Genomic DNA, 15633 nt, shown 5'->3' on the forward strand with positions numbered 1-15633 from the left:
ACAGTACAGCACCTTTCACACCCCTGCTCTTTTTGACTGTGGGGAGTCATTTATTCTAAGGCAAGCAAGCAAGTAAAGCAACCTGCTCCCTCACCAGTATGTATCGCAACTCTTCTCTCCATCCTTTCTCCTTGAAAGTGTTTGTGCACATGGAGTTTGTGAAATTTCTTTGGAGATTACTGGGTCAAACAGCAGATTTTTAAAGCTGCCTAAAGAAGCTTACATTATGAATTGCTGTTTCATATTCTTCATTCATTATTAAACCTAGTGTTTCATAAGCAAGTGTTTGTTTAATTCATCAGATGAAAATAACATTCAGAAAGTTGTGTTCTCTCCCTTCTACAGAAGTGTAACACCAACACAAACATACCGATCTGGGAAAGAAGCATATTAAGGATCTCAAAGCCAAGGAGATACCTTCAGTCATTTTTTTCAGGTGGTACTAGGCATCCTCTCCTCATACGGACATTCTTTGAAGTTGTGAATACTTAGCGCTTTTCAATATCAGAAAATCAATATTTCTGCTGCCTAAGGATAAGCATAAGGTAAAAAACACTCTCCAAAGCAATGCTGATCTGAGGGAAGAAAGTATCTATAGCAGTAAATACAGAGCACTTCACTCATTTCTTATGTTTTAACTTCTGTCCTGTATCCGGACTACGGCTCAAGTCTGGTCCATTCCCTCGAAAGGACACCTCCCTGGAAGGGCCACCTTCACCCCGGTGAAACCCTCTCCATGCAGCGTGGCTTCACGCGGGGTTTGGCCCTGCAGGCCAAGTAATCTCTTCACATCCAAGCGTACCTTCAGGTGCAGGTCTCTTTACATGGAGCGACAACCACCCCAAATGTAGTGACTTCTTCACACGGGCTTCCCTAAATCCTAGACGTCCCGAAGCCCAATAGTGCCCAACAGGTTTCTCCAAACTTCTTGGGAAGCCAAAGCCGGCGCTCCCCCTCTCCCCCCGTACCACCCCTCCAGCAGCCACGCGCGCTTGCCTGCTCCCCCGCAGCCCACCTAGGCTAACTCCTGCATCAGCCCTAGAGCACAGACCTAGACCAGCCGCACGAAATCCACCGTCTCCCAGTCCATCCCCTCTCCAACAGAAGTTATTTCTCCCCTCACAAAAATCAAGCGCACATAATAAATACTGCTTTTTTTAAAAAGCAAAGGGGGCGGGGGCGCGGGGGGAGCTGCCCCGAGAGCCCCCGCCCAACAAGCTGCTCCGTCCTTGCAGCCCTCCGCCCTACCCCGGCCGCAGCGAGGAGCTAAGCGGACCGAGCGCCCTTGCCTCCCCCGGGCCTGCATCGCTCCTTCCCGGGGGCGGCCCCGCCCGCGCCCGCTCCCCCCGCCCGCGCCCGCTCCCCGCGCCCGCTCCCCCCGCCGCCCGGCAGCCCCGCCCCCGGGCATCCGGTCAGCCCCGCGGCGGAGCGGGCTGCCGCATAAAGGCTGGGCCGCCCCACCCCGCCCTGCCTGCTCCCCGCCGCCCGTGGCCTGCTCTCTCCCGCCCGCCCCGGAGCCGCCGGCCGCTGCGCCACGCCGGGCAGGCGGAGGTGCCCTCTCTGTCCTTCAGCCCGACAGGCGGAGGTACCCGCGGCCGCGGGGACCCGGGGGCGTTGCGGGTCGGGCGTGCCTCGGGGGACGGGACAGGGTGCGGGGGGAGCCGTGCTTGTTTCCATCCTCCTGCCGGCGCCGGGCGCCTCCGCTCGCCCCTGCCAGGGCTGGTGCCGCGCTGGGGGGGTGCGGGCAGCCGGGCGGCGGGGGGGGGGGCGTGCGGCGGAGGCGGGCCTGGGAGAGGGCGGTGAGTTGATCACCGCAGCTGACACTGCCTGTGGGGTTTTTTTTGATGATGCTACTTGGGTTAGCAGACGAGGTGTGCCAGGTGAGAGTAAGGTAGTCCAGCGTCTTTCAGGTGGTGAGGAAGGTATTGCTACACCTCAGCCCTTGGACTGTCTTGGCTACAGGACCACTATGTTTTTGGGGGGGTTACCACCCTCTAGATGCAGCGAGCAAATTCATGCTTGCCAAACTCTGCTCAGGTGATTGCTTGACCAACCTTTAATCCCTCTGGCTAGCAGAGGTGTTTTGCGGTTTGGATGCCAGCCTCAATTCTGCCCTTGTGTTTTGTGAGCACTGACAATCTGCAAGAGCCACTCGGCTGTGAGCATTAGCACATGGACCGAGTCTGCTGAAAAGAAATCTGTCTGATAAGCCATTGTAAAACCTTTGATACTTCACTACAACATAAAAGCCTTTCACACTTACGTCTGTGTGGATGTAGGCATATTAAAAAACAATACATGGCATCAGAAGGGATCTGAGATCTTATGTGTACCAAAGGTACCCTTGATTAATTCACCTGTAAATAGATCCCTGAGCCAAAATCAGCCAAGTGTGTTGGCTGATTTGTCTGTGTGGATATGCTTGGTTACAGTAGCTAGTGTGATTAGCAGTACTAATGCAGTGAGCTGGTGAGAATGGAGGACTCCTGGTCCAGTCAAAGCTGGGTTGCGTGAGAGACGTGTCAGTGTTAAGCGTCTCATTGAAGGATGCGGAATTGGTGTTCTAACAGAAAATGGTCTGTATGCCTAAAACCACTGTACTTCTCTAAGAGAAGTCAGTACTTCTGTAAGATCTGATGTGCCTCTGTCCTATGCAAGGCTAACGCATGGTTATTTTACTTAAATTACTGACATAAGTTCTAAACTAGGTTTAGGTCAACTTGTGTATTATACTTTGAAGGCAATCACCTCTTTTGTTTTTCCATAAGGATTAACTATATAACATCTACTCCAGAGATGCCAATGTGTTTTCATGCACATGGAGGAGGTTACATTAAGTGCATTAAGTTAGTATAATCAAGTTAAATTCAGCAACTGCATTTATTTTAAAGATTTGTTGCTTCTGTTTTAGACCCAGCAAAGAACTTTTGTTTCCAAAAATTTTTGCTGTTTTTTTGATGTACATGAAATTTAATAACACTTTTCCTGTATAACTCTGGTTTTGCTTATATCTGTAGTAGCTCTGTAGCTGTGAGAAATGTCAGGAGAAATACAGGAGATGTCAATATGGGCGCTACAAAAATGTTCCTATGCTGTTTCGATATTTCTTCCTGGTGTTACTGCCTTCCATCTGTGCCAGAACTTCTGCACACATTTTGTCCCATTTTAAAGGGAACGAAGAACAGAAAACATTCACCCTATGACTCCTGTTCTTCAGAAAGAAGAACTTATTTCCCTACCCACTATGTTTTTGATGAATGTTATTCTGTTATCAGAATAGTTTTAAGATGTCCTAATGTTTCTGCCAGAAAACTTTCTGAAATAACTTGCTCTGTTCTAGCAGTGGCCTATCCCTTTTCAGGACTGGCCTTGTTTCCCATGTACAAAACTTGAGACTCATGATAACACGTGTATGTCCACATGCTAAATTTCATGAACTTAGCTCAGAGTAGCAGAGATGTAAGTAACTTATCTCTTGGCACTTGTCAAACACGATTGACAAACATGATCATACACATAGGTAGCAATGTTGACTAAGAGAGGTGATGAAACTGGGTGTGTAGTGCTAAAGGTTGAAGTGTAAGTGCCAGTGTGCTCTACCTTTAGCTGAGAAGGAAGATATTAATCCTTCATACCACAGTCAGTCAAAGATTAAAACCTGCTTTGACCAAGCGTGCATTTCTTGCATAGCATTTGTATACCGGGAAATAAATAGCATTCTTTCAAGCATTTAAGTGCCTGTTCAGTGTTAGCATTACTGTGATGAGTACAGACTGTGAAGTTAAATGCATACCTGGGATGGTATGATTCAAGCCTGTGACATTAGCTTAATGCAGGGAGGTGAAGAGAAGAAAGTCAACAGCTTTGCAACGCATTCCTAAACAAAACACTCTGTTCAATTGCAAAAGCAGGCTCTCTTCCATAATGGTGGTACTGGTAGTTGAAAAGCTAGTAGTGACAGCTAGGAATTTACCTGGTGTGTTTTGGAGATTTATAAGCATATCATATTCTGAAGCTCCCTATGCTGGCAGTTTTTCAGCAGGGTTGAGACTGCGACGTGGTCTGCGTATGATTTCTTGATGACAAGGAGTGCCTACAAAGCAAAAGTTGTGGTCCTAAAAGGAGAATTTTTCCTGACCTAAAGTACTAGCTTGTGAGCACTAAAGTTGTTTGATCAAGCCCTAAGTTTTGATTTGCAATTGCCATGCATTTCTGCTTAAGATGCCCAAGGCGCAACTATCACTTTTTTGATTCTAGTTTTTGAGTCCACGTTCTGTCAGAGCAGAGGTGGAAACCCATGACGATGACGTGAGGGATGGGGAATTTCTAAAGCAGATGAGGGTAGGTGTTTCCTGCTTTTGGCAAATGGTAAATCAATTGTGTGCTGTGTTCTGGAGGAGAGTAGGAGCAACCTGGAGATAATACAAAAACAGGACAAATGGGTCAGATGTGCAGATGTAAGCCTATTTTTTTTTTTTTTGAAACAACACTCAGAAGCAGGCTAGAGAAAATATTTCAAATGGATCTGAAAATGCTTTTCAAGTTTGAAATATTGATGTTTGCATTTTCTCTTTTTATGGTTTATTCTATCTGGTAAACATTTTCTTTTATCAGGTATCGGAAGAAATAGCCTCAAGATGAACTTCTTCCTGGAAACGTTCAAAGTCATCGGACTTTCTGTTTATTACTTGCTGGTGTCACTAGTGTTCTTGGTTGTGCCTAGACGGAAGAAGAATGTTAGTGGTGAAATCGTATTAATAACAGGAGCAGGAAGTGGCATTGGAAGGCTTTTATCTTTAAAGTTTGCCAGCCTTGGAGCCACAGTGGTTCTCTGGGACATTAATCAAGAGGGGCTCAAGGAGACAAGTAGACTGGCCAAAGAAAACGGAGCGGTGGGAGTATACTGTTACATCTGCGACTGTAGCAAAAGGCAGGATGTCTACAGAGTAGCTGATCAGGTAAAGTATCTTATTTGTGGCTTTGGCACTGTTCTAGGATGAGTGTATGCACGTGTGTATGATGTATGATAAGTTTCAGTGACCTCAAAGCAAGAGATTAAAGTTAATTCATTCAGAACGTATTGCACATGCTACTTATTTCACAAATACTGTTTTTTAGAGTTGACTTATGTACCTCTGTTCCTTTTAAAAATAAAAACAGATGGTTCTCTTTTTCAGTAGTTAATTTCAACTGGGTAGCTTCTCATTCATTCAATTATTGAGAAAGCACTTACTGGTGAAGGGCTTTGAAGCTAAAGCAGTATCTCAAGTTCTGGCAACCTTTTACCAAAAGTAAACCCTGAAGACCGTACATTGTAAAAAGGATTAACTGCTTAGGCAATTTTCAAATAATTCCATGGCTGTGAGTAGATTTTTTTGTTTTGCAGACTCGCTTTATCAGAATTAATAAATGTATCTTGAAGTCTTAAATATTTCTTACTTTCCTTTCTGAAGAGCTTAGCAAATACAGCATGTGGTTAGATATTTTGGGCAGAGTAATAGAATTGCCAAAAGCTAAAATTGCTTAACAGTTTCCATTATAACAACCTGTTCTAATTTGCTTCAAAAGTTGCTAAACTTAACTGTTGGACTAGAAAGTTTCCACAGTGAGTGTTTGCCTAAGGATGAATTTAAAAAAAAAAAAGTTCAGCTGTCTTCAGGAACATCTGTTGGCTGAAATAATGTTCTTTTGGTGCTGTTTAAGAAGCTCTAGCGTTCTGCATTTTTCTATCTGTGCAAAAATGACTAGAAAAAACTTTCTGATCAGTGAAGCTTGTGCATGACTTGCAGCTTGTTAGAGGCTGGTACTATTGGTTTTGTATTCTGGTAATGCTGATCACCCTTTGTCCCCCTTGCAGCTCTGTTTCGCCAGCTGAGTTGTACATCTGTCCCTGCAGAGCAGTTGCACGTCTCACCACAGGCCTGTAACTGTGCTTCCCTCTGAACTGGGAGGAATGGAGGAGGAGGGGGGAGTGTGGTAGTGTGACGGACACTGGAATGAAGAAGATGGAAACTAACCTTCAGTTTTGAGGACTCAAGGGCTAGCACTTCAGTCCCATGGAGAAAAGCAGTAGCAGAGCCTTTCTGGCCAAATATAAAAAGGAGAAGAGGGTGTAGATATGTGTGTGACACAGGTTAGGGGTGATAAAAACAAAGGTAAGAAAAGCAAAGAAGTGGTAAGAAGGTCTCAGTGCATGATTCCTTGCTTATAATCTTCTGTCAGCAGTTCACTAACAGCTGATCCACTAATAATCCTCCTGCTGATCCACATAGAAGAAAATACTCTACTACTATTATTTCAGAAATGTCATGTCCTGCTGACAACTGATACAGAACCATGCTGACAACTTTCCCATCTTATTAGTGACAAAAAGACATTAGTATTAGTTAGTGCTTGGTGCCACTGATTACTTAACGTGGTGTAGTAGACTTTGGCTCATAGTGTGCAGTGGCAGCCTTGGCAAGATGAGGCAGCACAGTTCCAGGTTTTGTTTCCCACTACCCCCGGTGATTCAGCTTCATGCAATGACTTGGAGTTGTGCAAGACTATAGCGAACTAAATTCATGCAGGCAGGGCAGGACATGGCTGAAAACTCTGTGCCCAGTATAAAACAATCTCAAAGCCAAAATGAAATGTATGTGAACCTTAAATACCTGCTTCTGGTACTTCATCAGCCACACAGAGAGACCAGGAAAAAGTCACTTCAGTAGGAAGAAAACCAAAGAGCCCTGCACATGTGGTGTCCTTGTACCAACAGGATGAAGGACAGCTTTTGGCTATCAAGAGCTATAGCTTAAAATTTATTTCGAATGTCCCTGTTCCACAAGTACCCAACCCCAAAAGGAATGTGGCCTTCTTTGACCTACCCCTCCCTCCCTCGAGTTCAGCTAAACTTTAAGAATCTAGGGCTTTGAAAGAGGGAAGTAACTCTATGGTTTTTTGATCCTCCTACTTGTGAAGAAAGGGAAGCCTTTTCCTCATTATCATGTTACAAAATTGCATCTGGGCTCGCATTTACTTCCAGGATCTCTCTTGCATGGTACTTTTTTGCTTATTCACTGTTTTTTCTTGCTCGTTAGTCAAGATGACAGTTTGCAGCCAGTCTGCCACTTTTCTGAGAATCTTCTTTCCTGTGCAGAGGAGCAGCAACAGTGGAAGCACACTTCCTGGTGGTATTCATGCTACCTATAAAACATCCAGTGCTTTCTTCCACCTCTTGTAGGCAGTTACGGACGGGTTTGTGGTTCTTAGAAAGTAGACACTTTGGGATGCTGTTTAGGAATTGTGGGAATTGCTCACTACTTAACTTCAGTATAAAAGCATAACTATAAACGCAGAAACAAACAGGAAATAGTGTTTATACCTCAAAAGGATATTTAACCAGATCAGCTGTTTGCATAATACTTGCCTTACCTAGGCCTAAAACAAACACCTGGGAAATACTTTCCTGCACTGCACAAATGGAGAGGTTTAGAGCTCTCAAAAGTTGACATTATCCCCACCCCCTTAATAGTTAAGGAAAAGGCTCGGTAAAGGTCTTCTGTACTTGGCCTCAAAGCAGAGTGTGGAAGCCTAGGCTGAGTTTCTTGGCTCTGTCATGCACAGGGGAGAGCTGAGAGAAGGGAATTAAAACAGCTAATTTGCTGAGGAAAGAGCTGCCATATCTAGTTAGTGTGGAAGCAGCATGAGCAGAGGTGTTGTAAAGCTGGAATTATTTGTCTGGGTTGCAGGAAGGCCCTTGAATATGCTTAGAATTCCATCCAAAGTGTGAATATGTTTTGGAAGACTGAGTAGAGACAGGTGGTAAAGGAAGAGGTTGTTCAGGTTCTTGCCACTAGTTAGAAATGGGATGATCGAGTTCTGTTCTTATTTCCCTTCTCCCATCTCACCTGAATACCCCAATCACCAAGTTATAAGCTGTATGTACCACATCCCCCACCTCTGTCTGTCTTTTGTTTGCGCAAAAAAAACCATGACCACTTATTCAGGTATTTGTTATTTGCCCCAAAGGGTAGATTTGGGGTACTGGTCTAGGCTTCCAGAATTGCTAGATCATCTGACACGAGGCAGTATTAAGGCATCACTTACTAATGATTATGTTTATGTCTCTGAATGCATGCTACTTTTAACTTGTGATGAGGGGTGCATACTCAGGTTGGTGACTAGAACAACTTCTCTAAGGCTGCCTATGGGCATCATGTGGCACTGCTTCAGAAATATTTAAATTGTTACATGACAACTCTTTGAGAGGGGAGTAGACAGACAAGAATGCGTGAGCAATGACTCAGGTGGAGAGGGGCTCTGGCTGATGAATTTATTATAAAAGCTGCTCTGTATAATCCTACCAAGGCTGCTTTCTGTTTTTTAAACCCTTAGTTAAAAAACGTGGACAAGATTGGAACAAGTTTAAGGAAGATGAGGAAGTTAAGTTAGAATAAAAGATAGGTGGTAAATTATCCTTTAATTCTTTACTGCTATACAGGCTAGCCTACCTGGTCTGCTTGTGCTTTCTTCAGTCACTGTAGGCACCTCGCAAAGGAAACGCCATTAAGAAAAAAGGTTCAGTGATCTGCAACTGTATGGCAAGATGGCATAAAACCAACATGGTTTCCCAAAGCTACTGATCAGCACATGTTTAGCACTTGATCTGGAAATCGCAAATTAAACAACATACAGAGTACTCATTTCTTTTTTCCCCAGATAGCTCAGATTAATGAACTGTACTTCAAATATCGCATTAAATATTTTCATTCTCATTTTGAAAGCTGGCACAATGTCTTGGTGTCAGCTGGCCTATAGTTCTCTCAGGTGAGTCTGTTCATGAAAGTTCTCAGTCTGGAGCTAAAATGAGAACTATACTTCCTCTTACTGAACTAAATGTGTAGATATTATTCTTTAGCCAACTTACTTTCTGGGAACCATCTTATAAGGATTCTGGTACGCTGTTAGAATTGAAGCAAATACACTAGAAACAAGCTTATGCACCATGAGCTCCAGAAGCTCATAAGGCACTTGCCTTCTGTGAAGGCACATGTCCTAAAATCTTCCTTTATTCAGAACCCTACAGCTTTTGTTTAATTTTCATAACAAACTACTACTCTTCCTACAGTTTTCTCATTTCTTGTATTGTCCTGAGAGCTAATATCAATGGAGACATGGTGTTCTTTCAGGCTGTCTTCATGAGAAGTAAACTTGTAAAAAAACCTTTTTGTTTGGTGAGATAAGGTCTTAAGTTCCTGACCTATAAAGTTGCTTGAAGTAGTCAAGATATCTAACAAATAAAAAGGTTGTAAGGAGGAAATTAATTTTATAGCTGGCCTTTTTCACTGCCTATGCATATGAGGAATACTTCTTATCAAAAGGGATTGTTTGCCCATTCTAAGTCCAACACACTGAGGGCAGAAAACTCCATCTGCTCCCCTGGAAAGCTGCAGGGAAGTCTGGCTTAATGTGTGTGCTGTGGATGCAAGTAAAGTTACCACTAATGAAAAACTACTATGTAATACATGTCAGTGTTTAACAATTGCAGTCAGGAGAAGTGGAACATGTGGAAAACAGCATGAAGAATCCTGAAATGTCTGAAATATTAAGATGCTACTAAGTAGCTGCTGCCCTGTGCAGTGGGAGAGATGAATCCCTGGACTGTTGGGATGCAGGCAATTAACGCTACCAACAGGGAATCCAATTTTCCTTCTGCTCATCAGAGGACTCAAGTATTGTGCAAGCTGGCTTCAGCTTTCAAGTCATATGGCAGCACTGCTTCTGTGCTCAAGTTTCTTTGTGGAAAACACAAGAGGATTTGAGTATAATGTAAGCGAAAGTTTAGATATTGCAGCCCTCACATAGATTTGATGTACCTGATTCTGCTGAACTTGCCTGAGGATCTATGTACTGCTGCTCACCGCATGGCATAGAAATGGCCCTACAAACAGAATTGCTCATTGGTCTTAAGATGGTTTTAAGTTTTACTGTGGCAAAATACTCGTTGGGTTAGTTAAGCTCTCTGCAATAGAGATTTATCTGGAAGAGCCACAGCAAGAACCAGAGGTGTTGAAAGCAGAAGCCTGTGTGGAGCTGCTGAGCTCCACACCTCCAAAGAAAGTCCAGTTGTAGACTCAGCTCTAAGCAGGCATCAGGTGAGAACATGCAAGAACCTGAGGTGTTTGGATCTATAACAAGCATAATAAGTTCAACTTAGTTGAAATGTGCAATAGTTCTATTTCTTATGTTTCATATATAAAACTTGGAAAGCATGTTTTGAATTTGTGTAATATCTTGAGGCTTTTTGTTTTAGGTTAAAAAAGAAGTTGGCGACGTTAGCATCCTAGTCAACAATGCTGGTATTGTAACTGGGAAGAGGTTTATTGATGCTCCAGATTCACTTGTGGAAAAAACCATGGAAGTGAACATAATGGCACACTTCTGGGTAATAGCTGTACTTTGCATATACATACTAAAGCATCCTTTTACCATGTTTTCAGTGTTAATTTTGCCTTTTGAAATTGAGGAAAATATGCAAGAATATATAGCTCCTTGTAAGTTCAGTCAGAAATGATACAAGAAATTACTTTCTATGCCTGGGAGTCTGTAAAATAAAAAAAGGGTGGAAGAATGGATCCTTTGGGAACTTCTGGGATAGGTAGGTGGCAACAAATCTGCTTCATATTTAGAAATGCTCTTAAGAACTGAAGTTCACCATCTGCTAAATTCTGAAGCTAGTCATATGTTATAATCCCTCAATATTAATTGACATGAAGCAGGCCTAGTAACAGAGAAGTGTTCAATTCTGTTAGTGTTCTAGTTGCTTTGTGGTTATGATATTTTCAGTAAGAAATACCACATATTCAGACAATGCTCTTATTATTAAGTGTGGCTTTTGTCCAAAATAAGTAACTTAATACGCTTTTTCTTCCTTCCAGGGAAGGCAGGTCATCTATATGGTGTTCCTATCATAAAGAATTGCAAAGGGGATATTAAAACATGCTTCGGTTTCTTCATAAATAAATTTAATCACAAAGATTAAATTAATTTAATAGAAGGAAGACATTAAATTCAAACTTTCGCCATTTTACAAAATCTGCAGTGAACACTTAATTTTCATTTGAAACATTGCAGTGCTGAGCTTCAGGCTGAAAGAAGCTTAACAGCTAGCTGAAGCTATATCTTTAGCTTTCAGCAAATTACCATCTGTCTTTAGTGTTGAGGAGAAAGTGGTACTGGTGGGGCCTGGAAAGTCCCAGCTTAGTAGTTGAAGGTTAGAGTTCAACCAACAAACTCCTCTTCCCCTCCTTCCCTTCCATAATGGAAGGGGAGAAAGCTTATTTAAACGGTAGGGAGAATTTCTTTAAAAACACCACCTTCAAAATATTATAGCACATAGCTTACTTAATAAAATGTTTCATTGCAACTCTGACTTACATTGCAGACTTACAAAGCCTTCCTCCCAGCGATGATAGCCTCTAACCATGGGCACTTGGTTAGTATTGCAAGCTCAGCGGGACTGACTGGAGTCAATCGTCTTTCAGGTAGTGTATTAAAGCTAATGTTCACTTAGACAATTAGTTTGATTTAAACTCTGCAATCAATACTCATGAAAAAAAATCCTAATTTTGAGTTTCTGGGTCTTTGCATATAGGTAAAGCAAGTGGTCATACTTTCAATTCAGCTGATCTTAAATAGACCATTCCTTTCAAAAGACTTTTCCAGATGCTGAGCAGTGCTGTGAAACAGTTAGAGGAGGAAGGCAGTTAGAGGATCTAGGAGCCACCTAGAACTTTGGAAACTGAAAACTTCCATGTTGTTAAAGTTAACTTGCAGGTATTTGGTGGGGCCCACTTTTTTCTTTTCTTTTTTTTTTTTTTGCAAGTATGTTCTCAAGCTAAGCAGAGTCCTGTACAGGTTTTCCTAACTGAAAGAACTACTGAAATCCAGATGTGCTACAGAGGCAGAGGTGTGTTATCTCATTTTGCATTCTGTCTCTCAGCCATTCATTCAAGAGGACCCATACAGTGATTGGGAAAAAAGTGTTGAGTAGGGCAAACTCAGAAGGCATTTCTGGAAAACGTTTGCAAAGGGGCAGGAAAATGAAATAAGGTGACATAGCAGTAAAAGAAATCTAGCTTCAAGGCAGTGATAATGAAGACAAATGGAGTTTCAAGTTGAAACCACATTTAGAGAGTCTTGAAAGCTTGAGTTTGATGCATAAGAAGCCCATGCATGGATTCAAAGATAAGGTATGGTATGAAAAGATAATTTAGTTTGCTATTATTCAGTAGAGAGTAGGAAGGTGATAGTAGGGATGCGATGAGGAACCCTCTGTCTGCCAGTCTAGAACAACAGTTAACTTGGGAGAGGGGAAAGTAAAGAAGTGAATCACATTAAAGGCAAATTTTATTAGTAACCTAATCCTGAAAACAGTTCCTACTCTGTTGTAAAGTATTTTATTATTGGACAGTAATTTCCTGCAGGTACTGTTTATGTATTATTTCTACACTATAGTGCTGCTGTTGTATACTGTAAAAAAAAAAAACAAAACAAAAACCAAAAAAACCAAAAACACAACAAAAAACTGTGGCTAGTTAGTTTACTTACTAGAGCATAGTTTTGTCCTTGTTCTCTGACAAAAATTGTTACTGCTCCTGTGTACATGTTCAGTGGTAGGACTCACTGAACCTGTTTAGTAAAGTTTAATCAGTAAATAAAATGTTTAACTGCAATTAATGTTTTATTTATTTTACAGATTACTGTGCAAGTAAATTTGCAGCAGTTGGTTTTGCAGAGTCAGTTGATTTAGAGATGAGAGGTCTGAGAAGGACTGGTGTTAAGACCACAATTGTGTGTCCTTACATCATAAACACAGGAATGTTTGATGGCTGTGGAAGCAAGTAAGTAAACTCTTGCGAGGTTTTTATGCAACTTGCACATTTAGCATGTTAGGTACTCCTATTTCCTTTATGAAAATCATGAACTAGGCTTTTCTCCGCTTGTGTTATTTTTAGAGCCTCAGATGGGTGTTAACAGTGCTATCCAGTGACTGGGCAACTCAAATGGCAAAGCCCTCAGTACTCTACTAAACATGAAACGTAACTGGTGTCCTTTCCTCTGCAGAAGCCAAATGCTCCAGTTGTCCTCTCCAGTTTCTAAACCCCCGTTCACCTCCTAAAATCAGTGGCATAGCTTTGCTCGATATGCTTGTGTAATGACAAATTTAGGAGCCGAATAAAAGCCTAGTGTGCCTTTATATGAGGACTATGCAGATTTGTCTTATGAGAGAGCATACAAAGGGAAAATAACAATGGCCACTTACTTTCTAACATAATGAAAGTTCTGTTGTTCATAGGATTTGTGGTATTTGTTTCTTCTTTCAGAAGAATAACTGCAAAATGGAGGCTTATTTTGAGTAAAATGTGAATCCAAAGCAATTTGTATTATAGTAAGAAATATCTTCTCTTCCAGGTGGCCAATTCTGGTTCCCACTCTGGAGCCAGCGTATGTGGCTGAGAAGATAATCACTGCTATTCGGCGGAACCAAGAAATATTGGTGCTACCACGCAGTCTTTATTTCTTATTCGCTTTGAAAAAGTAAGTTATGCCTTTCTTTCTTTTCCCCTCTCTTTTCTGTCCAGGGATGTTTCAGCTATGTTTTTGATTAAAAGTGCAAACCAGGCTTCTACTTGTTGGTGTGAATTTTCGTTAAGTTCTGCACATTTCTGGAGTTTTTGTTTCTAGGGATTCAGTCTACCCTTGGACCACAGAACAATGACAGAAATGTCTAACTGTGACTTGCTGATTCCACTGGGGTGCAGTTTTACTGTGGGCTGTAGAGGCTGGCCTGCTCCGCAGTAACTGCATATCTGGTGTTCTGCCCCAGCGTTAGGGCACTTCTGACTGTTGCAAGTCAGGTTGGGAAATTGATCTGTCCAATAACTCAGACTGCCAAATGGGTGTAATGGATATTTTGAGAGGACCAGTGGTACTATATTCTAGAAAGTATACTGTCTTTGCCAGTATTAGCCAGGTAAAAATAACTCTGTGATAAAACTGTACAAGTCTTCTGATGTCTGTTTTGGTTTTTTTTTTCTCTTCTTCTTCAACTTCCCTACCTTACAGTATCTTACCAGTGAAAGTAACTGTTCTCCTTATGGAGTATTTTGGAAGCCTCCATGTCATGGATAGTTTCAAAGGTCGAGCGAAGGAGGACTGAAAAAGCGCAAAATTCAGAGGCCAGCAACTCTAAAGTGGACCTTGTCAAAGGTGGTGGTGGGAAAGGTTTGCTTCTCTAGCAGCTGTGAACTTAAGGTGCCTCACTTCTCGTTAGTTACAATTTGTAAGGAAATTGCTTTTTAATTGGCTCTTAATCAACAGCTTTCACTCAAACTATTTTTTTTAATCCGGTGAACTGTTTTCTTTTCACCATATTATGGAAATACATTAATTGAAATTGGTTCCTTTGATTATGTCTGTTATAATGCCTTAAATATGATCCTGCATCACAAACTAATAATTGGCAACTTTGGGGGGAAAAGGGGCCAAGAAACTACGTGTATTTGTCAGGGAGCCAGGAAAACCTCTAGTGGACCTGACTTCTCGCTGCCATGCACTGAACCATGAGGAGGGGCTGTACTGCTGGTGCCGTTACCATCCCCTGGTAAGCTGAGGAATTCAAGAGTTTCCTGAAACAACGGATTTGAATTTATACAAATGGAAGTTTTGTGGAATGAAAATATGTGCTGTGTTGGTGCAAAACCAATGAAATATATTAATTTTTGGAGGTGGTGATCTCAGGACTCACAGATGACTATGGATGTCGGGGTGGGGAGGGGGAAGGATGTAAATTATATATTTGTGCTGCTAATCTACTTTTTGTCTATTTTAAAAGCTATGACTGCAACTTTGTAGTAGAAGTCTTAAAATATTGCACTTCAAAGATACAAAGAACAATTTTAAATTTTCATCTCCTAAGCAGAATAAACTTGTAGTTATAAAGCATAAGACTGCAAGTCTAGGTGGGCTATCAAACATCTTACCAAGTAAGACAATGAGCTACTAAAAGCAAAGGTATTACATTGTAAATCAGGGCTTCTCTTGGGATTGTTTCAGAAAGGAATGATGCTGGTAGAACTGGAGTGGGATCGTTACAGCCATAGCTTGAGTAACAGCATTGGTTTGCTTCTCTGAATTGGGCAGCAGGTTGCCTTGTGTCTACAGAGTCTTGTTTTACTTTCCCTTTACCCTTAGGACTATCCATTTATTTTGGACATATGCTGAGGAGGCCTTGCCCTTTTTGACAATGGCCGCTTAGAAAACTGAAAGCCCCCTTGACTTCTGGTAAATCCAAAACAAGAAAAAGGAAGATTATACCTTAAATATGTCATTTATGCACATGCTGGCTAAGCCCACTTCATGTCACAGTACTCTACTGGCAGTTGGTAACACTTGCAAACTAAGACTAAAATGCATTAGCATGCAATTATTTGAAGGACTGTATGGAGAAAAGGGTGATTTTTTTTAATGTTTTTTTCCCCCATGATGGCCTACCTTCATTTCCCTTGTCTATACAATTAGTGAGGATTACCAGCGGAAAAGGCTTACATAGAACTACTTTATTACTGATGAGCAAGAAACACTGAGTAA

At 41.8% G+C, this 15633-nt stretch overlaps 1 protein-coding gene across 1 annotated transcript; it reads left to right on the forward strand.

Moving 5' to 3' along the window:
- The first annotated feature begins 1477 nt into the window (after positions 1-1477).
- On the forward strand, positions 1478-14770 carry LOC142078761 (epidermal retinol dehydrogenase 2-like). Its single transcript, XM_075141832.1, has 7 exons — positions 1478-1585; positions 4615-4958; positions 10295-10426; positions 11426-11525; positions 12740-12884; positions 13456-13581; positions 14110-14770. The coding sequence occupies exons 2-7, from the start codon at positions 4638-4640 to the stop codon at positions 14201-14203; spliced, it is 918 nt and encodes a 305-aa protein (XP_074997933.1). The 5' UTR covers positions 1478-1585; positions 4615-4637; the 3' UTR covers positions 14204-14770.
- Positions 14771-15633: the final 863 nt, after the last annotated feature.

Source organism: Calonectris borealis, chromosome 2 (assembly GCF_964195595.1).
Source record: "Calonectris borealis chromosome 2, bCalBor7.hap1.2, whole genome shotgun sequence".
NCBI classification, from domain to species: Eukaryota; Metazoa; Chordata; class Aves; order Procellariiformes; family Procellariidae; genus Calonectris; species Calonectris borealis.

What these genes read in the sequence shown, in the direction of transcription:
- LOC142078761 (XM_075141832.1), top strand. Translation starts at nt 4,638, where the DNA reads ATGAACTTCTTCCTGGAAACGTTCAAAGTCATCGGACTTTCTGTTTAT. An exon ending in TTTGATGGCTGTGGAAGCAA is followed by an intron (nt 12,885 to 13,455) that starts GTAAGTAAACTC and finishes CTTCTCTTCCAG; the next exon opens with GTGGCCAATTCTGGTTCCCA. An exon ending in TTCTTATTCGCTTTGAAAAA is followed by an intron (nt 13,582 to 14,109) that starts GTAAGTTATGCC and finishes CCTACCTTACAG; the next exon opens with TATCTTACCAGTGAAAGTAA.